The sequence below is a fragment of the Desmodus rotundus genome, chromosome 11 (genome assembly GCF_022682495.2).
Source record: "Desmodus rotundus isolate HL8 chromosome 11, HLdesRot8A.1, whole genome shotgun sequence".
Lineage (NCBI taxonomy): Eukaryota > Metazoa > Chordata > Mammalia > Chiroptera > Phyllostomidae > Desmodus > Desmodus rotundus.
In genome coordinates this window covers 67,295,238-67,319,254 of record NC_071397.1, presented here as the reverse complement: position 1 = coordinate 67,319,254, position 24,017 = coordinate 67,295,238, and the positions used below count along the sequence as shown (strand labels likewise).

The following is a 24,017-nucleotide window of genomic DNA, read 5'->3' as shown; positions in this document are numbered from 1 at the left end:
GGTCAGTGGTTGAGGGCACGAGCTGAAGCCAGACTTCCAGGGTTTGAATCCCTGTACCACCGCATCCTTAGCTATGCCCGTGTCCTCCTCTGTAAAATGGATGAAACAATAGTTCCTTCCCCACAGGGTTTCTGTGATCTCAAATTAGCTGATACACTCCAAGCAATAAAAGTGTGCCAAGGATTTACAAAGTGTTCAATAAAGGCTTGCAGAAGCATCATTGCCCATCAAAGAGAACACCAGGGTCGTTCCAACCCAGAGAAAGTGTGCCCCATGCCAGGAGGAAGTGCTCATAAAAACTAGAAAGAGCGTATTGTGTATTCATAACTTCAGGGACCCTCAAGACACTAAAAATGGCAAATATTTTGACAAATATAAAGTATTTGACGCCAAGAGGTTTTTCTTTCTTCCTGCTCAACTGCACATACTTTCAAGGTACATATTCCAAGTAACTGAAGACATCTAAGGAGAAAATAAGTCTTCAAATGTAATACTATCTCTTCATCAACAAAATTTATAGAGAGAGATAAAGCTTACTGACAGACCATACTAATATGTGTGTGTGTATAACACACACACACACACACACTTACACAGAAAAACATTCTCCTTCTCTCCCTCACTCTTTCCACCCTCACCCTCACTGTACCCCCTCCCTGAGCTGGGATGTCAGTTTTCTCCTGCCTTTCAATTGGAACTCACACCAGGACATCTCAGACTCCATAGTCACATGAGCTAATTCCTCTACCTGAACATCAACTTTCAGGCTACATTTCCTCTTTTCCACCTCTTTCCTGATTCCAGTCAATACCACATGTTCCTCTGCTCTTCTAGACCAGTACCTGTAAACTTCTTTGGCATGAGTCATGACATCAATTATAGGTTATTAAGCAAAGTACCACAAAATATGCTTGACCTCTTGTGTGTAATCTACTCCAGCCCACTCACTTAGAAAGTTAGCTAACACTGTGCATATCTGGTGTATGTCCTTATATCGTCTCCTCCAGGCTCAGGTCCTGTAAGTTTAACCCCTAATAATAATGACTCTACGAAGTACTAATACCATGTTCAAGGCTCTACCACGCCAGGCAGAAAAGGGCTGACGCAGCAGGCCTAGTGCTCACACACCACACCTTTCTAAGAAAGGCCTGTCTTCGGCACTGGCCCTTGTCCGGCTCAGGGTAGATGAGCTTGGAGCCCTTGTAATATTCTGTCTGATTCGAGTTTTTTGTGCGCCTGCGGCCTTGAGCCATGTGGTACCAGTGGGACCAGAGAGTTTATACTATGTGTGATTTGTGATAAACCGCTAGTTTTACTCCAGGAGGCTAGCGTCTGTCTACATGACTGAACCCCAATGAAAGCCCTGGACGCCAAGGCTGGGGTGAGCTCTCCTGGCTGGCAGCACTTGGCACGTGTTGTCACATGGTGTTGCTGGAAGTGCAACTCCCCTGGGAGGGCACCTGGAGGCCTGCACACCTTTCCCCTTGCGATTTTCATCTGTATACCCTTTGGCTGTATAAAACCCCGATTCCAACAGCTTTGGGTGAGTCCTTCCAGGGACTCGCTGAACCCAAAAGTGGTCTTGGGGACACCAACCTTCACTTTTAGTCTAATCATCTAAATTCCGGTTAGAATTATGAGTCTTGCTGTAACACTTTCTCCCATTAGAATAAAAAATGTAGTGATACGTTTCACTAAATCCTTCTCTTTACTCAACTTTTATTATTGTTTTCTGACTTACACCCTGTAAAAGGATTCTGTCCAAGGATGTTACTATTGGAACAAAGTACATAGCAGAAAATGCTGGACTTACAAATCGCTTGAAGGCTTTAGATATTGTCTAAAAATGAAATCCGTAGATGGTAGGGAAAAGGCTTTAAAGAATCTCAGGGGAAAGTAATTTGCTGGCATTAAACCTACCTTGCCAGTATATGTAATTTAAAATAAAAATTTTATATATTGGATGGGTACATACGCAGTGATACTTTCAGCACTACATGTAAAGCTCTTTTTATTCCTTATATTCAAGCATTCTTCCATTTTTCAATCTGCAAATACTCACCAATTATAAATTTACTTTTTTTGCTGCCTTTCACATTTTTGTACGTACTTTCTGTCATTTTTGTCTTGCAAATCATAGTATATTGGCATCAAAATCTGAGTACTTTCCAAATGTCCTCTATGAATCATAATCAAATCCCAGAACATCACAGATTTGGTTTGTAAAACAATGACACAGATGTGCATAACCCGAAGATGCAGGCACTGCCTTCTTACACTTCCTCATTTCAGTTCTTGGCAACAAATCCTGCCAGCAATTCAGGCCCAAATTCCCCCTCCTTTCCTTCCCTTCCTCTGTATTCATATCTAAACCATCAGCAAATTCTGTTGACTCCACCCTCAAAATACACTCAGAATCCAGCCACTTTTGCCACCCCCATAATAGCCTAAGCCACACCATGTCTTGCCTGAATTGTTGCAAAAGCCTCCAAACTAGCCTCTCTGGCTTCACCCTCACCTCCCACTGGTCCTTCTTGACATCGGGGCCAGAGTCATCTTGTCCAATCATAATTCAGATTATGTCACCTCTCTGTTTAAAACCCTTTGGCGGCTCCTCATCTCATTCAGAGTAAGACCCAAAGTGCTGACAATAGCTCTTAAGGTTCTGCGTGGTCTGGCCCTGTTACCTCCCTGCCTTCCCCTCCTACAGCTCTACCCTGTCTTTCCCAGTTCTCGCCATGTGGCTTGTTCCTATTCTTGTACACGGGAGGAGTCTTCCCTCTTCAGGGCCTGTATGCCTGTCCCCCCAGGGATCCACATGGCTTGCTCCCTCACCCCCTTTAAGTATTTGCTCAAATGGCACTTTCTCAGTGAGGCTGTTCATGACCATCTTATTTAAATCACACTCTTACGGTACACAACCACCACCATTCCCCAACTCCTCCTGGGTTTTTATTTTTCTTCACTGTCCTTACAGTCTTCTAATCTATTGTATAATTTACTCATTTTTATGTGTCTGGCTCTCCCACGTAGACCATAAGCCTCATGAGGGCATTAGCTTTCTGTTACATCCCTAACACCTAGAAGGGGGCCAAACACTTAATAAACCCTCAGAGGTTATTAAATAGATTAACTAATGTGTCAAGATATAAACCTTCAAAAACTCAGAGATAACTACACATCTAATTATATAGCCGTATAAATGTAATTACATAAATAGAAGCAGTAAAAATCTTTGGGTACCAAGACAAACCATTTGGAGGTACGATGTACTACAGTGCTTGTAGATGCTTCACTCCACTCTCTACCTTTATCTTCACCTAACACTCTTCCCGTGTGTCCCCGAATGAGCTGTCCTTAGCTCTTCTATCTCCTGTTTGCCTTATATCTGAACCATTCCCGGAACAGCCCCAGCAATGGACATGTCACAGGGGTCTTGGGATGTTGCTATGCTCCCTGTCTCCTGAAAGAATCTAGTTTTTGCCTTTCTTCTTTCCAGCACGGCACTACGTGTGACTTCTTTCCATTTGGTATTGGAGGTAAGGGTATGAAGATAAGTTCAGGGACATTATACTTGCACTGGTAAATTTTAGTTCTCTCTATAAATTTGGGTGATATATCATTATCTAAAAGTACAAGAAAAAGGGAGAATTGAATGCTTTTGGAAAGGGGCAAAAATCTAACATCCCAATGGTGAGGATTTTACTTAGGATGGGAAGGAAGAAAGAAAATGTCATTAAAGTGACTTTCTGCAATTTTTCTAAGTTCTCCTTGGCCTGGCAGCCACCCCATTTTGCTGCTAACTCCTCTTCCTGTGCATTTGCCCTCCCTACAGTGCTTTTCCCCCCTCCATTTTTGGCATGAAATCCTCTGAGACCCAGCCCATTCTCCCCTCCAAGCTGAGTATTCTCTGCCCATGCAACCTTTACAGACCTCTTCCCGCCTGCAATTCTACTACATGCATTTAATTGTTCTCACAAAGATCCATGCTCTGTCATTTCTCCAACCAAATTTTATAGCTCCCCAAGGCTGGAAACTATGTCATATTTATTTTGTATGCCTCTCCTCGTGACCTCCACCCAGACATCCCCTCAAACACAACCAGGCAAATACTTGCTGAATGACTAAATCCTTTCAGTATTTCTATTGCTGAAGTATAACATTCTTTCATCTGACTCTCCAGGTTCAAAAGTACATTGGAAAAAGTCATATATCAAAGTATTCATTGCCAAGTAACATAGATTTATCTTTTCTAAAACTTGCAATCACTGAACCCAACTTCAGTGGCTTCACCAGCAAGAAAAAAGGTATAAGCACACAAAGAAGGATCTGTTATGTAACCGCCTAATGCTGCTAGCTCAATTCAACTTTTTTAGGCACAGGATTTATCATTGTATGGCAATTTAGTAGAATAAATACTGCCACACATTTCTTCCTCAAGAAAGAGGCATTAGAAGTGGTCCAACTTAACCTAAAACTTGCAACATGAAATGTAAAAAGGAGAGGTGAAATTGAATTTTAAAAGTTCCCAAGTTCCCACAGCAGATACTCAAGTACCACTTATTAATTTGACTTTTATATAGAATGCTATGCAAGTCACAAAAGTCTAGAAATTTTAATGTGCCCTGGTCAGGTGGCTCAGTTGGTCAGAGCGCTGTCCCGATACACCTAGGCTGCAGGGTCAACCCACAGTCAGGGCACAAGCACGAATCAACCAAGGAATGCGTAAATAAGTCACACAACAAATTGATGCTTCTCTCCCTCTCTCTTTCTCTCTCCCCTACCCACCCATTCCTTTCTCTCTAAAAATCAATACATTTTTTAAAAAATTTAAATTTAACAGTGAAAATCTTAGAACCCTATCATAGCACATGGATAACCAATCTGAACAATATTGGTTTCCTTAGGAAAAAAGGTGGATCTTAAAATTTCACACCAGTGTTTAGGAATGGATAAGCTGAACTACTGCACAAAAGCAACAGATGGATTCTTATGTCACGCTCCAATTATCCTGGGCTCTCACTAGTACCAATAGAGCAGGTGTGTCAAACTCTTTTTCACTGCGGGCCACATCAGCCTTGTGGTTGCCTTCAAAGGACCAAATGTAATTTTAGGACTGTATAAATGTAACTACTCCTTAACTAGGGGCAAGGAGCTCGGTGCTGCCGCCAGGTGGAAACAAGGTGCTGGGCCGGATAAAACGAGGTGGAAGGCCGGATTCAGCCCTCAGGCCTTGTGTTTGCCGCCTGTGCAAGAGTCTAACTTGTCGATTTTTACAATAAATAATAAGAACGAAACGAAGAAATTAACCTCACAACTCAAGGGGCCAACAAAAGACACTCTTACCTAAGATAACTCTGCAGCTTTTTAGTACTCCTAAGAATCAGCTGTCTTTGAGAAAGGTAATTGTGAAAAACATTTCAAAACTGCTTTACAACTACAAGCTAAAAAACACTTAATTCCAACTGCCTATGACACTGACTTTGTTGGGCTTCATTTTTTGGCATCCCCCAAGTCCACTGACCCAGTACTGGCTGAGAATGCATTTTCAAATACTTTTTGCTCATCAAAATGAACCCTCTTTTAAGATAATTACATCTTAAGTATTGCCTAATTTTAATAGGAAAAAAAATAGAACCACTGGCCTGAAACCACAGAATTGATCCTACTGGAGATTCTATCTTCCTAAACAAAAATGCAACAAAGTTCACATTGTTTCTATAAATATCATTATTAGTTTTGACCATCAGTACTGCTACAACAAATGTGGTACATGAGAGAAGACTCTTTCTGACATGTGCAACCTGTACAGTTTGCCCCATGACCGATGGATGCCCGGGACGTCTGTGTGGCCACTGGTGCCCATCCAGTTCTACTGTAAAACACGGAGCAGAGGAACGTAAAAGTTGTTACTGAAAGCCCGGATGGAACACCACAGTCTGATGCCAAAACCTTTGTTTCAAGATTTTCTGGAATGAAAAAGAAATGTGAAGACAAGTGACCTCTGTGAGGTAAAAGCAGATGAAGCACAGAGGACTTTCATCTATTGTAGTGTGTACCTAAATGGGAAGTTAAAGGGATTTCCTATATGCTCAGGGTTTAACCGGTTAGCCAGTACTTTGTAATAACAAATAAAAATGCTAACTAGAAACAATAAAGGCAACTTGTATTTCAGACACTAAAGCGGACCATGTCTTCTATATTCACAATACAGCTTATCCTTGAGCAGTGGACACCAACCCCCAGCTCAGTCGAAAGTCTGCATACAGCTTCGGACTCTACAAAAACTCTACGACTGGTAGCCAACTGTTGACCAGGAGTCTTACCGATAACATAAACAGTTGATTAACACATATATTGTATATGAATTATATGCTGTATTCTTACAATAAAGGAAGCTAGAGGAAAAAATCTTATTTTAAAAAATCATAAGGATACTACATTTACAGTACTGTATGTATTTATTGAAAAAATCTGCACACAAGTGGACCCACGAAATTGAAACCTGTGTTGTTCAAGGATCAACTGTAATTAAATAATCTTTAGTTTTACAATTTTCTACTCCAGATGAGCAGAAGTCATGAAGTTAAACCCCCAGCAGACAAATGCTAATATCCCCTCAAGACAACCTCTCTTAAACCTTTCTAAACAGAGAAGACCTAAAAGGCCTCCATCAGAAATCTATTCTAAAGGTGAAAAATTCCAAAAAACTTCCCTGTATTTAGCATAAATCCCTCTTGATGCTAGCTGTAAGTCTATTTCCTCTCCTTTTCCTTCAGGGAAAATGGAAAACAGCTGCTCAACATCCCCTTTCAGGCTACTTTTTCTCTCCTGCCAGACCCAACACCACCCCCCCCATTGGGAGAAGTGTAAACACCGCAGGTGAGTCCCAAACCCAGCTGGCCCATGCCTGATGATCCACGGGGCTGGCGAACCTGGCCCCACTTGTACCTCCTGGAACGACATCACGGAACTGCAAGGGCCCCAAGAACAGTTCTTTACCAGAATGTGTGAAATTCTAGAAACCCACTGCTTACAGTCTGTCCTCAGATATAGTCAAACAACAAAAACAGCAGTTTCAAGACATTTTCGATCAGAGCTGTGAAGAAGCTAAGCAGCACTGCCCCGCAGCCCGGCCAACCCGGTCTTCCCTGCAGCTCCACTCCGTGTGTTGTCTGGTGAGGGCACCTTGGCGTGAAACACATCTGAACTGCTTGGTGACTTTATCATGCAGTTCTTGAGTTTCTGGTCACTGACACAACTTTCTGGATGTAAGCTAACCTCAGAAATGCAGTAATGCATGCAACGCTGCAATCTAAAGGACTACTCTAAATCAAAGTGTCAATCTGCAGTCCATTATTTCTTTAAATGAGCTGTCTCTCCAGATTCACGACATAATCTGCAGATCACATTTTAGACCAAAATTTATATACGCAACCTAATGTTGTTACCTTCCACTCCAGGAAGCTGACAATTATTCTCATTTTCCTTGCAATTGCCATTAGGCTGCAACAGTAAAGTCAGTATATTGCCTGCCTACTTCATCAATAAAAATATTATAGACCCACAAGCTTGGTAAGGCGATTTCCTTTACAAATCTCTTTTAAGAGTTATGAAATTCTGATTCAACTTTGTTGTGGTATCACATCTGCATGTATTAAATGCCTGTTGCTTAGTAGCTAAGTTTAACACAAAATCTTGATTTAATCAACAGATATACATTTACGTCTCTATGGCATGTGTGTGCGACAAATATTTCAGATTTAAATGGTGGCGTTTTCGACTGACTGTGAACCTATTCAACCTCTGCTAAAAGAGCCTGTACCTTAATTTAAACACACACAAGGAATTTTGCTATGATTGCCCTCCTATTTTTCACATTAACTGGGGAGGAAAGAGGTGTTATTAATTCTATAAATAATACCAAAAAAATATTTTGGCATGCAGACACACTCAGTTGCAAATTCACTCTGACCATGTCTAGGAAAAGCAGGTGGATACAAACAGACAACAATCAACAATGAATGTGTCACGTATGCGTAACTGAGACTTAACTACATATGTCTTTTGTTATATTTTTAAAAACAGGGCTATACTTCCCTAATAGTTATAACTACTCCCAAATATGCGATGCCAAAATAAGTCATGTGAATTATCAGTAGGTTTATAGCTTCTAATTATTACTGAAGAGGCAAATTCTGTTCCTTTGGGAACTGTTTACTAATATTTCATGACAACACTAACCAAACTCATGTTTATGGAATATCCCAAGACAGTTGGAACAAACAGAAATCCAGTGGTAATCTTTAAGCACATTGAAATTCATAATGTCATTCTGAATTAAGGACTGAACAAACTACTGCATTCAAGAAGTAAACACATGACCTCAACAATTTTCTCTCCTCTTTCCAAATCCCTTTTTTTCTTTTTGATTTCCAACCATGCCTCTGAACACTCTGCCTCCTGCAGGTTTATACTCTCCTGGGCATTTAAAAGAGGATCTGGAATCTACACCCTCAACAGGCTGGAGCTTGCCTGCATACTCAGTAGTAAGCAACATACTTGGTAAAACACTCAAAGACCTGAGGCCAGGTAATGAGAACAGAGTGATAAGCCCTGCAGAGTAAAGGGCCCTGCAGAAACTAACAGAGGCCCCACAATGGAATCCTTACAAGGCCTGAGAAGAGATACAGAAGAGAGGACAAGGAGGGAGCAGTGGACAGTTTACAGAAGCCTGAGAAGCACAGGAGCATTCTAGGGAGCTGACAGTTCACGGGCAGTAGTGAGTATTAAAAGGGATAATAAATTGGATCTGTAGGAAAATAAAATGCAAGAGTCTTTAATAATATAAATTTGGAGTCATAATGGAGAAAAGTACAATTAAACATGCAATTTAGTTTAATCTCACTTTTAAAAGAGCCACTAACTACATGCAAGATTACAAACAGATTGCTTATTTTCACAGTATTTCCATTTCCCTCTAAAAAGAGAAGTCACCTGCTCTACATCACTCTCCATTTCCACTGGGCTAAAATATGAAAATACTAGATTTGAAAAAAAATTAGAAAGTACTGGGCAATTTTAAAATGCAAGTATTCCTGTAGCTGTATGATCTATGGGGACTTTTCCTTCCTTCAATTGTGCAAACACCTATGAATTTGTAGGGAAGAGTTTATTCATCCTAATGGCCCCTTTTGAACCCATCTACAATACTCTGCATTTCTCTTTCCAGTTTGATTCTTTTCTACACTTCTCCACCATTAGCTAACGAAACTACTGTTCTAAACATAACCAGAAGTTGTGAAATACTAAATTTAGATGGGTCAGAACTTGGGACTACATTTATTTACTAACATACATAAAAAGGTTTTTCTAAAAAAAAACCAATTATTCAATTAAATAGTATCCACTTAATGAAAAGTTTAATTTTTAAAAGGGAACTCCCCACTAGAATTGGGCATTGGAGTTAGTAAGACTTTCTGGAATTCCTCCATTTCTAATTATTGCTATCGCCAAATAGATCAGTGCATCAGGATTCTGCCATTTGAACCTCTACTTCCCATTCTGCCACTAATTCACTGTATGAATTTCTCAGGAGAATAATTTCTCTTTTTGGTACTCTGGGTTTATACACTTTCCAAATTCCCATTTTGGGCACTGATTCTAGATTTAGAGAATTTTATTGTGTCATCCAAACATCTGCTGGCAATTTGGCGACCCCCAAAGAGCTTTATTCTACGGATCACTACAGGGGAAGGTAATGTAATGAGAAAACCCTAGGGCATTCGTAATAAGAACTGTCCTGCCCTCTGCTGAGACACTCTCAGAAGGTTGCTGGTCGCTGAATCTCATCAGGTGCCTTCCCCCTTCTTTCAGAAGAGTGAAGATCCAGCCCCTCTCAGTAAATGGAATTACAACATCCACTATGATGATGATATTACCTCCGCCACAGGCCAGATCTCCTCAAAGGCCTGCCACACACACATCACAAGATAATAACAATATTTCTCTTTTTATTAGGGTGGTGAAAAAGAGTAAGAGTACTTACTATATGTACTTAGAACTCAAACATGCCAGTGGTTAAGTACTACTGCAACCACAAAATATTAAGTCTTTCCTTACTAATTTCTTTACTCCTTTTGGAAACAAAGATTACTGATATATTAAAACCCAAATTTAAATATTTTATCTTCCTTTATTCCTCTCTAGCCATTGGTTGAAATCGTAATACTAAAAGGGAATCATATAATGGCTTTCATGCAACACACTGTGGTCTGAGACAGTAGAAATAAATACCAAAATAATCTATCACAAACATTAAGAATTGTATAAATATTTTATTATTTAATGGCAGAATGCATTTTCACCTATGATTTTAAAACACTTCCGGAGATTACAAAATCTTTACAACGAGGCATTGGGAAAGGCAGGGAACACCTGTGAAGTTAAGAACCTCACCTCATGGATAACCACCAGGTTCTCTCACGCAGCACTGTCGGATATCAAACTGGAAAGACCACAAACCTCACTGAAAACCTGCATCTGTAAAAACTAAACTGTGGAGTAATTTTACAAGTACAAAAAGTAGATGCACACACAAGTGTCAGTCACTACGATGGTCCTGACCTCATGTAGCCGACAGGACTTGTTAGGGGCTGTTTCCCACGCCAGGCCCCTACCCTCAGGGAGGAACTTTAAACAGTGTCTACCTATCCTACCTATCGGGACCTGGAAGGTCCCAATAATTCCCTCAGTAGGAAGGCCTCCATACAGTGTGTTCTGTTGCAAATCTCTCCTTGTCCAAGATTTTTTATTTATTTTTTTTGAGAATTCCATTTTATTTGGTGACTGTATTACCAATATTTTTTAACCTGAATGTAAAAATGCGCTTTGTAGGCCACTGTTTCTATTTAATTAACTAAAATGATGACACTGATCTGACATATGCCAATCAATGAAAGATGATGCTTCCCAAGCTCTCAACCTCTCAAATGTTTACTTAGGTTTTTTCCCTGTCTACATTAGCAACTCCAGGAGAGTTGCCCATGCATTTTCTCCTATACCTCTAAATGGACCACACTGTCTTGTACTTTTTGCTGAACCCACACAGACGGGTCACTAAACAACGGAGGTATCAAATTCAATCCTTTCTCCATCTTACTAGAACACATTTTTACCTACAACACTTCATAAAAGGACATATCTGTTTGGTGACTTTAAAAGAAAATTGTCACGAATAGTCAAATACTCAGACTGATAATCCCGTATTTTATTTCTTCCTTGCATATTACAAACATTTTTGTGATTCGATTTTAGCAGTGAATATTCTACAAAGTATTGTACGTCATATTTCATTTTACAGGTTATCACACTGAGAAGTCCAAAAAACTGAGGAAAATGTAATTACTAGATGACTAAATCCTGTAATGTGAAAAATACTTAAAAAAAACTATTTTTACATTATTTTTAAGTGAGAACGTCCATTCTCAAATTTAATGTTACATTAACTAAACCTTGACTTTCTATAACGAAATAACTTTTAATAATTTCACTACACGAAGATCCTTAGAAACTATGTGTCACTGCCTGACCTAAGGAATTCCAGGTAAATGAGGTGCACTCCCTTCCTTTAAGCAACGGATTCGGTTTCAACCTTTCATGCCAGCAGGCCTACGCAGAGGCTGCTACCTCGATCAAGTGAGCAATGAAAATGAGCAAGCTCTCACTCAGGTCACAGACTTGGCTCCGATTCCAGCAGCGACAGATCCTGAGCCCATGTGGCATCGCTTACAGAGCTTCCCAGCCTATGAGTCAAGCGTCCCCCAACCACGAGCGGAGCGTTGCCAGAGCCCAGCAGGCCGTCCGAAAAACCGTGGCTAAGCTAGAGCCAACGCGCCGAAAGCGAGCTCCGGGTTCTTACGGTGCGCCGGGCTCTGCACTGAGAGCTCCAGGGTGGAAAGGGACGATCGGCTGTCCCCAAGGCTGCCTGCCGCCCGCACCGCTCGAACTTCACGCCTAGCGCACCCTGCAGGCACCCCGCCGAGTCCGGCCCGGGCGCACGGCGCCCGGCGCCTTGCTGGGGACGTGGCTCTCCGCCTCCCGCCCGCCTCCCTGCCAGGACTCCGAAAGAAAGTTGTGCAGCGAGGAACCCGGAGCGGCGCCCGCCGCTCGCCCCTGTCCGCCCCCTCGCGCGCCCCTCTGCTCACCGCTCCCCGCCGCGACTTCGCCCTCTCGGGCGTCGCCCCACCAGCCTCGGCCCAGGCTCCAGAGCCCCTTCCCGGTGCCCCTCAGCCCCAGGGCGCGCGGCGCCCTCGGAGCCAAGTCCTCAGCTCGCCCGCCGCGCCATCGGTGCCGGTGGGCGCCGCGCCGCGAGATGCGCCGCTGCAGCCTCGGGTGGCGCTACTTGGAGCCCGCGGGGAGCGGGAGGGTGGGGTGTGGGCTCATCCGGAGGAGGGCGGGCGCGAAGCTGAGCGGGAGGGAGGAGGAAACCGCAACGTCACCGGAGCCCTCGGAGGCGAGGATGGGGAGGGGGAAACGGGGAAACGGGGACACCCCCACCCCCTGCGGGACCCCGACCTCCGGCCTGCCCCGCTTCCCCCTCCCTCTGCCCCTCCCCGGCCTCGCGGCTCGCGAGCTACGCCCGGCCTTCCCTCCACTCTGGCCACGACTCCACGCACCCTTGCCTTGCCAGCCCTGCGGCTCTGACTTGCTCTTAATCGTTTCTAATGGCCCGTACGTTTCTGCTTGGACTCCGGAACCGCTCCCAAACGAAAGATAGTTTTGCAGGTCCACGGGGAGGAGCTGATGCTTCCCTAGAGCCCGGAGAAAGAAATCGAGGAAAACTTGGAGAACCTTATTGCAGGGAGGAAAGAAGGAGAGGCTGTCGCCTACTCCACTCGCCTTTTTCAAAATAGTTAACTCCTCCTTTTCTCCCGCATTCGGTTTTACTCTGCTCTCAGAGGGAAGGCAGAAAATCACCTATTTAAAAGTACTTCTTGCTGTAACTGTACTAACAACAAACACGAAATGAAACCATTGAACCCTGCAAACTGAATGGATTTTAATCACCAAAGGTAACGGGTCGGGAACAGAGCATTTCATGCCTGCAGCTCACAAGAGGAAATTCCATTTATCTTATCTCCTAGGCCTGTGTGGGTGGGTGGGGGGAAAGGAGAGGGAGAGGTTCTGCAACCTTAGTCGTCACAGCTCCCTTGGGGAGAGGTTTCTGCAGTTCTCTTAAAAGCAGCCACTGCACCAACATTGCTCCCAAGAGGTGTCAGATAGGTAGGTACCTGGCCATCACCTCAGGGCTAACTTCGCCTCTCTGTGTTAGCATGTAATTAACCCACCAGCGCTAGACAGTACAGGAATGACAGATGGTTACCCATTCCTTAGAATAGGAAATGTTTCATCTGAGAGCAGTGCATTTTTGCCGTTTGCTTCAAAGTGCGTTGAGCTGTGAAGAGCCGCCTCCATCCACGCCCCCTGCCCTCGGAGGTTCTCCAGGCCTGCAAGGGAGTTTCCCTTAGGCCACATTAGAAAAAAGAGTGGGTGCCTACTGCTAGCCTTCTTACTCAGAAATTGCTTCTGAAGCGATTCCTTACAAACAGGTCAAGAGGAAGTGGTTTTGTTAATTTTTTGTGATGTTTACTCAGGTAAACCACTGATTTGCATAAATTTCCAGATGTTTTAGAGGTGGCCAGTGGAAGAGACCAGAAGGGGCTTGAGAATTTAGAACTAGCTTTGAATTCTGGTTTAAATCCTTGTTTTGCAATTAACTACAAGGGGCCTTGGAAAACTAACTCCAAAGCCTCCGTTTCCTCATGTGTAATGGAGAGGAATAATACCTTCTCAAAACAGTTATAGAAAGGGTGCAATAAAGATGGCTTATATTTGAGAGTTACTTGATGCCAGTTACTGTGCTGTGGGATTTACATGTAATAATTCAAATATTGGAGATGATTAATTGTGAAAATGTTTAGCTGTGGTATGTAACCCATATGTTCATTTCTGTTTATCTTCTCAAATCTGGAAGAAACTTTAGAAAAAGCCTTTGTTTTGATTTATTTAACCGCTCAACGAGTAGTCATTTAGCTCAGTGATTCTTCAACCTAGAACATCAAATCATCAGGGGAGCTTTGATAAAATACATTTTAATTGAGGCCCCACGCCAGACCAGTAAATCAGAATCTCCAGGACTAGAGTTTAAGCATCAGCGTTTTAAACTCTCTTCCCATGTCATCATGGTGTGCAAGCAGTAGGTTGAGAACTCCTCAAAGGAGGCAGTAGTACCCACTGGCATTTGCTCCTTTACCCCCAGTTTTACCTTCCATGGACCTGGAAATCTACCACTGAATGAATCCACCTCTTGAAAAGTGCCCCCTCCCCCCCCATATAGTAGGCCTCAATCATCTGCAATTCTACTCTCTGGAGTCTTCCGGAATGCAGCTAGCCTTGATTCCCCAGGAAAGTGCTCCAGTTTGCCTGGGTACCTACCAACTCCACCAGCTTTTCTCATCCTTTCTGAAAGCCTTTGGAAGTTGGTTTACTTTGCCATCATCCCTCTGAAAGTCTGATCCCAACAATTTAATTCAGGGTTTCATCCAAATAACACACAGTAAAAAGATATTTAATGGCTTTGTTCTAATTACTGTATTTCCCCAAGTAAATCTTGGGAGCTTTTATGGCAGTAATACTACCCTGTTGACTCCTATATTACAATTTACTAGCATTCTTAAGCAGTAATGTCTTTTTCACCACTGTTGCAAAACACACCTTCTCAACCTACACTTACTACAATTTGTGTTTAGCACCTAACGCGTTTGTCTATTAAATTCTATTATGCTAAGTCAGGCCTCTTAGCTTGTTGACATGTTGGATGTCAGTGATGTAACTGAATAATTCCGCCTCCCAATTTTGTCTTCTGTAAATTTGATCAGTGTGCTATGTCATCACGTATCTTCTCATTCTCATGTACCTTCCATGCCAACTGAAACTGAATTAGCATACTGTTGATGAATAATCACATCAAGTGGGGCCCCACGTGTTAGAGTCCTATTTTCATTCCTTGTCCCAGAGCAGCATTTAATGTGCATGGCTGCATGCTGTAACAGTGGGAAATTGAACCCACCCCACCATTCTTTGGCCTTGTTTTTGTAAGTGCTGATTCTGACTGATGTGTGGCTTGTAGATGAGCAGCATGTTTGTATAAGAATCCTGGGAACTAACTTCAAAAGATACGGACTCCAACCTTTAGGCATCCCAGCTCCGGGAGATTTGCTGACCTTCAACCACGGAGTCAGGATGAAGTAAAACAGGATGACGTGAATCCAAGATGACTAAACCAGGATGATGCACACCAGACCATCACTTGCCTTATCGGAATGGACTGTGCTTGTCTGCAGGTTGAGAACTTTGCAACCCCCTCCCTTGATCTCTTTGTTCTGTTCCCCTCTCCCTCCTTATGAAAATCTCTGCATCCACTGAGATGTAGAGATGGGCTTTGAGACGTGAGTCCCCCATGTTCCAGGTTGCCAGCACCTGAAAATAAACTACTTTCCTTTACATCAGTACCTGCCTCTTGACTATTGGCTTTCACTGCAGCAGGCAGTCAGACCTGCTTTCAGTTACAATGGCATCTTTGTGGAAATTAGAAGACGGTACACCACCCTTACTCAGGCAGAGGGGTTGACCGCTTCCTCCCAGATGGAATTCTGAACAGCAGATGTGCTTTGTCTATCCAGTGGGTTTGCTTTGCCCGTGTTGCAACATTGTCAAAAAAAGGAAATGACTACTTAGTGAAGTCTCATTAACTTCTGAATTTCTTCATACTTTTCTAAGTGGCCAGATATTACCTTAATAGTAGGTTTATTAATTTTGCTCAGGATCTGTGAAAAGCCTCTTGTCCTGGTTTCAGGAATCAAGCTGCTCTTTTTTGAAAACTTATTTGTCCATATCCACTCTTTTAGTGTTCAAAGCTTTTGGTGCTGATTCTAGGTGAAAGTCCTAAATAGTTAAACTCTCTTTGCTGGGATGTAATTTTTGTAGGTAAGAGAAGTTCAGTTTCAGGGATCTAGGATATTTTCCTACAAGTTCTTCACTTAGTTTTTAATTAATTCTTCCAAAGTTCATTTTATTCTTTCAGTTGAATGGTTATTTTTTCATGATAGAGAAGAGAAGAAAAAATGGGAATTAGTTCTGGCTTGTCATTCGCTTATCCCAAGTAGGGGCATCCTTTCTATGTTTTGCTTGCCTGAACAAAACCCAAAAAAGTACATGTTTTTTTTTCTAGTGTCCTTAGTTTATTCTCAGCTCTAGTCCAACAGACCCCAATCTTACAGGGATATCACAAGTACGATGGCTTCTGTTCCCTTGTTTAGTTGTAAGTTATTAAATTAAACTCAAATTTGCCCTTTTGATTTTACTAGCCAGCCAGCTGGTTCATGACTATACAATTATTTCAATCCTTGAAATGCTTTGTTTTTTTTCTACCTCAGGCAAAATTAGTCTTATTGTTAAAACACACACCCCCAAATAAAAATAAAAACCACTGTACCCTACACCTGAAAGGTTCATCCTTGAGTCACTGAAGAAGTATGATCATTTCTGTTACTGAAGCCCCATTGCCCTACACTGTACTGAGTGATAATCTCAGCTTCCCCTTCTATTTCTCGGCATTCTGCTCTGGTCAGATATCCACCAAGGCTTCTAAGGCTTCTACTTCAGGTCCTCTTTCTTACTTAGGGCTGCTGCCTCCCACTTTTTCAGTGCTGACCAGCTTTTCTCCATAACCTAGGCTGTTCTTCTGCTACTGCTTCATCTCCAAATGACTCAAGCTTCCTGAACCTAATTTTCATCATTAAAACCAAAGAAAATGACAGCGTTGGAGCTTGAGGGTATTATGCTAAGTGAAATAAGTCAAACAGAGAAAGGCAACTACCATATAATTTCACTCATATGTGGAATATATTGATTTAAAGAAAAACCCAGAACTAACATAAACGAAAACAAACTCAACAGCTTGGTGGTTACCAGAGAGGAAAGGATGGGAGAAGAGCAAAATGGATAAAGGGGTGATTTGTATAGTGACGGATGGAAACAGACTTTGGTGGTGAGATGTCGAATTATAATGTACACCTGAAACTTATATAATGCTATAAACCAGTGTTACCTCAATTAAACAAAAACAAACGAAAAGAAACATGTACCTACACCCTTAAACAGAACTGAGTTGCACCGTCTCCACCCCAGTCACAAGTGGACACTTTTACATATAATTCTTCAAGTACATATTTCCTGGCCTCACAATCTTCTGGCAGATTATTAAGTGTGCCAGGCACTCCATGTGTTTCATTTTATCCTCACAGGCGCTGGTGTGGTATTACTATGCTCTTTTGATTCATGAGGAAACAAAGCTCAGAAAGTTGAAGGGATTTTCCCAAGATGGCTCAGAACACATATGATTAAGTTTTCTGATATCAAATGCAGGTTCTTTCCACTGAATCACTCAGCCTGCACTAACTTTTCATTATCTGAAGCCCCACCTGTAGTTTGAGTGTCCTGGCCTCAGGTGAAAGTTATTCGCCATTCTTGATCGACTGTTGAAATGGAAGAGTTTTATATCACCACCTGATTTATTTTAAACTACCCAAGGTGTCCCATACGCCTACCAAATTACAGCACTGTTCCCTGAAGTGATAAAAACAGTTACTGATATTTGCCACATGACTCAATGAAACTAGAAGTTTGTTGTTTTCCTCAAAAGAATTACAAAATGGACCAAAAGAAGTTTAAGCATTTCATATTTTCTTAAACATGGTTTTTGAGAACTGTAAGGAACTGTAGACATCACTGAGGAGTTTGGAAAATGAATGTTTATCGAGGCTTAATTTAATCTGCTGATTCCTTGTAATATACTTGGATGGCCTTGAATCCTCATGTTTTTACCAAACTCCAGCTTTTTCCAGAAAAGTGCAATTAAGGAAGAATTGTGTGAAGGAAGTTCTGAGGACAAGTTCATGGTCCAGGAATCTGATTTCCCAATGTCCATGTGCTATTATGGTCTGTTTTTTAAAGACATAGTGCAACTTGTCTTCATGCACTCCACTCACTCATGAGAGTTTTTTGTCTCCTATGAAGTTGGAAAGTCAACCCCACTAAAAGTGAGATTATACCATGTTTGCACCAGTTTGGAAGCTAAGCCTATTGGGATTTCATGCTAATGTATTCGAGAGGCGCTAAGGAGTTTCTCCAGCAGTATTCTGTAGTGGTAATTCTAACCCCTGGCTGCATATTAGCGTCACCCTGGGAGTATGTAAAACACCAATGTCTCAGAAATTCTGATTTAATTATTTCTAGGATGAGCTCCAAACAACCCATATGCTTTTATATACCAGGTGGTTCCAGTGTGCAGCCAGTTAAAACCAGTATTCCAAGGCAGTGGTTCCCAAAGTTTGCTCGCCATTAGGACCTTCTGGGAAGAGCTTTTAGAACCTCTGATGCCCGGGCTGTAGCCTATCCAATCAATAATGACTGGGGTGTGTAAAGCCCTGTGATTCCAGTATACGGGAAGTTTGGGAACCACTGTTCCACAGAAGTGCTACGGAGTAGGCACTTGAACCAAACGAAGCATTAGGTTCCGACAGTGTGTTTACTTGCCGCATTTGTACCAGTTTAATGATTGTATAAAATATTGTGAAGAAGTGTTTCCATTTATACCTGTTCACTGATATATTTATTTCTATGCTTTTGATAGATATGCAGTTTGGGGAAATAATACTTGATTTCAGTATGGGCTGAACTAGTTAAGTTGCTTTCGGATTGAAGTTAATGTTTCACTTCATGTTTCTGCTGCCCAAATATTATATAAATAATGAATTTCAATAAAACAGTTAACAGCCAGTCTGTTCAGACTTTTTCTTCTGCTGATGAGATTAACAGTACCAAGCAAAGAAAATCTTGGCTGTTTTGTATTTATAACATCTTTTCTTTTTCACACTGTACAGCCCCCTTCCGTGCTCACAGCCCACAGATAAGGAGGCAGGGCAATGGTTCGAGGCTGCAATTTACTCTGGCATGATATCTTTTAGATGAGGAATAATTGATAGTTTGCCGATATTAAACCTCCGTTTGTAATCCAATGATGTTTTTCCATATCTTTTCTAACCTAAAAGCAAAGAATACAGACTATTTTTTCTTTTGTCTTAATTTTTATGATTTTTAAAAATAGTGCCATTTTTAGATAGCCATTTTTGCTCTTTGTGGCCAAATGGAAAACATGGGTAATATTTTAAAATGCTAAAATAACAAAAGTTAAAAGCCCAATTACAGTCTAACAGAAAAACAGCATTCCTTAGAAGCACTTACCCTCTGTGCAAAAAAGTAAAAGGAAACTTGAAATAATTATGAGCCAACCCTTTCATTTTAAAAAGAACCCAAAGTTAACATAGGTGGTAATAGTTACCAGTTCCTGCTGCTATTTACTGGCAGAGGTGAGACGAGAAGTCATCCCCTAGTTCCTGCTCAAACTTTCTTTTTCCCACTTCTCCATCTGCATCACAGGCCAAGAAAGTGCAACTGACTTCTCCTTTTGAGGTTCTCATATTTACACGAACTGTGGCATTTTTTGGAAAAATGTAAAGATGCATTCTTTCCATGAACAAAATGTCCATGCATAAGGAGAAATAAGTTTTATTTTTTGAGGAAATCAAACGCTCACTCAGAACGTGAACGTGATGGTACCTTCCATGTAGTATTGTTAAACTTGATGGTGTATGTTACTTATAATTTTCCACTGGCATTGGGCAGAGTAAGCTCATCACCACATATGTACAGTTGCTGCCGCCATCTTCAGTTATAGGCGCAATCTTCAATAAACTTTACCCACCTTGAGTCATTTATCCTCATTATAACTTGGGTTTTTAAGGCATCCAAAAGTTTTTTAACAAATCTGCATATTTTTATTGCATGAATCAATTTTTTAAGTTTTCTGATGTTATACAAGAAGGATAATGCTAGAGAGTAGTGTTTCTGTTCATGGTGGGCAGATTATTACAGTGTGAAGTTCAAGCACATATATACATGTACTCATAGATACATATATACTTGTGTGTGTGTATGTAACAAATAGCAAATATTACGAAGCAGACATAGAATATAGAATACAACATTCTTAGATTGTACTATAATGGAAAGTCACTTAGAGTGAATCTGCTTGAATTAAACCAATTTTAATGTTGTTGGGGGAAACTGAATGGGGTAAGACTGGAAATTGAGAGTGCTGTGTTCTAGGACACACCCCAAAAGAGCTTTTGTCTCCTATAAACTTGGAAAACTCAACAATTGCATCCTAAGGGATGGTGCGTCACAAGTCAATGGATATCATTTCATGAGAAAAGCAAGCTGCGTCAACACTTAAAACCATAGAGGAGCTGAGATTAACAAATGCTTTAAAAGAAGAGGAAGTATTATAAAATTCTGATTTGTAATAAGATTGCAAAACTCCCAGCTGTTTCCACTTAACCATATAACCTGTTATTTATACTGTATTGAAATGAAAGTTTTATATTACAAAGTTTCTATTTTGACTATAAAAGATAGTTTTAACTTTGATATGACCCTAATCTCTAAGATGCCATTCTCTGAAAGCCAAGAGGCTTCTGAAGTTCATGGATATTTTTTATTTTATTGTTATTCAATTACAGTTGACTCAATTTCCCCCCGTTGAACTTCATGAATATTAAAACAATATTTTATATATAAGAAATAAGAGATATGACTATAGTAGCTGAGCTACAATTACAAACAGGAAGAAAGATATATTTGAATTTGATATGATGGTTGGCAATGATTTCTGAAAGTCACAAAATTCTGATAACAGTGGTCATTGCTAAATTGCCTTTTATTACTACAAAGCTTACTACAATATACTGTTCATGTTCAGTGAGGTAATTGGTGAAATATCATTCTAAACATTTTTTTTGTTTAATTGAAAGCATTGTCAGAACTTATATATTTTCTTAGCTCAGAAACATGTAAGAAAGTCTTTCTTGCCAGCTTTACCAGGAACTGACAGCAGAACATGTTTGTGTCTTTTTTCCCCAGTAGCAGAATAGTTCTAATGAAGGATAAATCAGAAAATGTGTTATTTTTGAGGCTCCATCTTTGCAGGTGATTTTGTTGCTTCAACATTGAGATAACAAGTGATGATGTCTCAGTTGCTCCAGATCGACAATTAAAGCAGCGCCAGATTCTGCCTCCTGAGTGGGTGACTGAAGGGTCAGGTTGTATAGGGCAGCAATATTTTTCACGATACCTTCTCCTTTAGAAAGTATGCCCTGCTTTATATACCATCATAAAGTTGTTGATTAAAATTTTTGTTACATGTTTGGTGCATCTACTGCTCAGAAGTATAATCAAGTCACATTAGCTATTAATTTCCAAGCACATGAAAGACAGTGTATGAACAGGTGCCTGAATTTTTCTACAACCTCTTTCATTTAATGTATCATTGACAGTTGGTGCACAGTAAAGTGAGGCTTTTAAGAGCTGACATCCTACCTGCCTCTTCTGCTGGATGGCATCAGTGAGGAGGAACATGAACCCGGTCTGGCCCAGAGAGATTGGATACGTCCAAGCATAGGTCTCTGATAGTTTATCTTGGTGTCCTTAAGACTTAGTGTTACTCCCTTTTTCAATGTCTCTACAGTTTTAAAAGGACAAAAAATTGGGAGTTGTGGGGAGAGGAAGTTGTGAAAGAAGGACATCATCATATATGCAAACTTATAGGAAGTGTTCCTTGTTTAATCTACCAAGAAATCATAAGAATTGTTACAAAGTCTAATCTATTTCCGACAATTCTCTTAAGGCAGCCTTTCTTCAAACCTTTTTTTTTTTAACTAAAAACACAGATAAATAGTAGGTAGGTAGATAGATCATAGATGATAAAGATATAAAAATAGATATGTATAAAATAAAGCTCAGAGCCAATGTTTATATTTTTATTTTAGTATATTTAAAAAATAAAGACAATCTTTGATCAACTAAATACATTTTAAGACCCACTAATGGATTTCAACTTCCAGCTTAAAAACATTGCATGGGGTTTTCGTGTATGTGTAGAGGTATATTTTTCATGTTTACGATAAAAGTTTGAGTATAGACCTCTAAAAAATATGAAACTGTAAGTGGCTTCTGAACTCTTTCTAACCTGCATAAATCTGACTGTTAAACACGTAAGAAGATGCCTGGATGCCTTAGCCAAATCGGAAGTAGAGGCAACCTTGCCTAAAACTTGCTTGCACTGGCAGAAGAAGGAAACAGTAGTAAATAGATAAGGTTTAAAACAACATACTACCTTTAAGATTTTCCCAATAGCTACATAGATCTAGTAACAGGAATATCATGTGTTTATAAGACACACTGTTGGGAACTGCCCTGCCTGGTTTCAGAAGCTGTAACCCCCCATGGCTAAGGCTGAGTGAGAGACCTTGGGACCCTAAGCCACTGAGGAGATGAAGCTTATCTCCCTGGCAGGAGCACTGCCTCTGCCCACTTTACTTCACCCTGCCTGGCCCCCAGTGCATGATCGGTTAGCCAATGATGGGTAAGATTCCTCAAGGGAGGGATGACCTAAGACAGGCACGATCATGAGGGGGCCCTCAGGGAAGGACTTGGGGGCTATAGAAAAGGGGGGTGATGGACCCTTACCCCTCGGCTTTGACATAACCTGAGTCCTCATTCTGTCTGCAAGAAGTCTCCTAATATCTTGGCTGCCTTACTTCCCCTGCTTGACCTAAGCCTGAAACAATGCTGGAGGTGGGTGTGACCCTGTGCTAGAAAGGGTGGGTTCCCCGGGGAGATCAGGCCTAAGAAAGAATATATAAAATCCTGTGAAACCTGCTTTGCTAATACCCTCAATTTAAATGATAAGGGTCCAAACCTGAAATGATCTTGTTTCCCCAAAGTTTTATGACCATTTAGCCATCTGAGCCTGACTCTAAATAAGCCCTCATAGTTCTTTGAATGTTATCTATTGTTTGATCATTACTGCCTGACAATGACTGATGGGCTTAATCTGAGAATGTGGGTCTTTGGAGTCACTGGTTGCTTACTGATTATAATAATGCTCTGTGTACTTTGGTGCATTTGCAAATTATTTTCCCAGGGTCATGTGAGAGAGCAGCAAGTAGCAAGCTTTGTGGGATCTCTAGTGGTCCTAACTAAAAACAATGGGGAAAATATAGGAGACTATTCTGTGTGGCGTGAGCCCAGCTCCCACTCAGAAAGGCCAGTGGAAAGCGAGGTCCAGCACATAGGACCCACGCCCACGAATAGGTTCTCCCATGGGGAATCAGGCCTGTATTGATTGTACCTAGGCTACTTTGAGACTTGCTTTTGGCTAAAACTCCCTCACCCTGATTTGAGGCAGCAAACATTTACTGCATATCTTTAAAGTAACTTCCTAAAATCTATGCTAAACCTCCCAAGGACAAGTGTAACCAGCTTAACCACTTTTCCCTTTACATTTACAAATATCCTTCCTTTTTGATGTAGTTAGCAACATCCTCTCCTTTGTTTTCTGTAAAAGGTAACCACCTAAAGGGAACCTGTGCATAGTAAATGAGGACTATCCTCAATGTAATGTGCCCAGAAAAGCAATAAAAGCCTGTCAAGGCAAGGGTTGGAGCACTCTCCTCTTGAGAGAGTGGCTGTGCAGTCCCTTTTCCTCCATGGAGCTCGGTAGTCTGTGTGAATTTGTCTCGTCTCAGCCACAACATCGTGGACACTGCAGGCCAGTGGCTGCATCAGCACACAAGAAAATTTTGCAGTTGTTAGAGAGTACCAGGGGTTCCCAACAGCCTGGTGCTCATCAGCACCATCATCTCATCAGCTCCTCAGCTCATCAATGAGAAAGTCCACATGTATGATCAGTTCCTGCCAAGGATACGTCCAAGGACTGCACATCCCAGACCAAACCCAACATATTCTCTTACTACCTCATCTCAGGTTTTTATTAA

The 24,017-nt window shown here is 41.3% G+C and overlaps 1 protein-coding gene across 2 annotated transcripts in view; it reads right to left on the bottom strand.

Annotated features, from left to right (window-relative positions):
* The window catches only part of DSE (dermatan sulfate epimerase), a 61,649-nt gene extending 49,057 nt beyond the window's left edge, over positions 1 to 12,592 (bottom strand). Inside the window, exon 1 of one of the 2 annotated variants that reach the window (XM_053914121.1) lies at positions 12,207 to 12,592. Coding sequence is in view for 1 of the 2 variants with exons in the window: in XM_045188697.3 (XP_045044632.2) it covers positions 11,727 to 11,784 (58 nt within the window). In the remaining variant the exon portion in view is untranslated. Of the gene's footprint in view, positions 1 to 11,726; positions 12,097 to 12,206 lie in introns of those variants that run through there. The other variant, XM_045188697.3, reaches the window with a different exon arrangement.
* Positions 12,593 to 24,017: the final 11,425 nt, after the last annotated feature.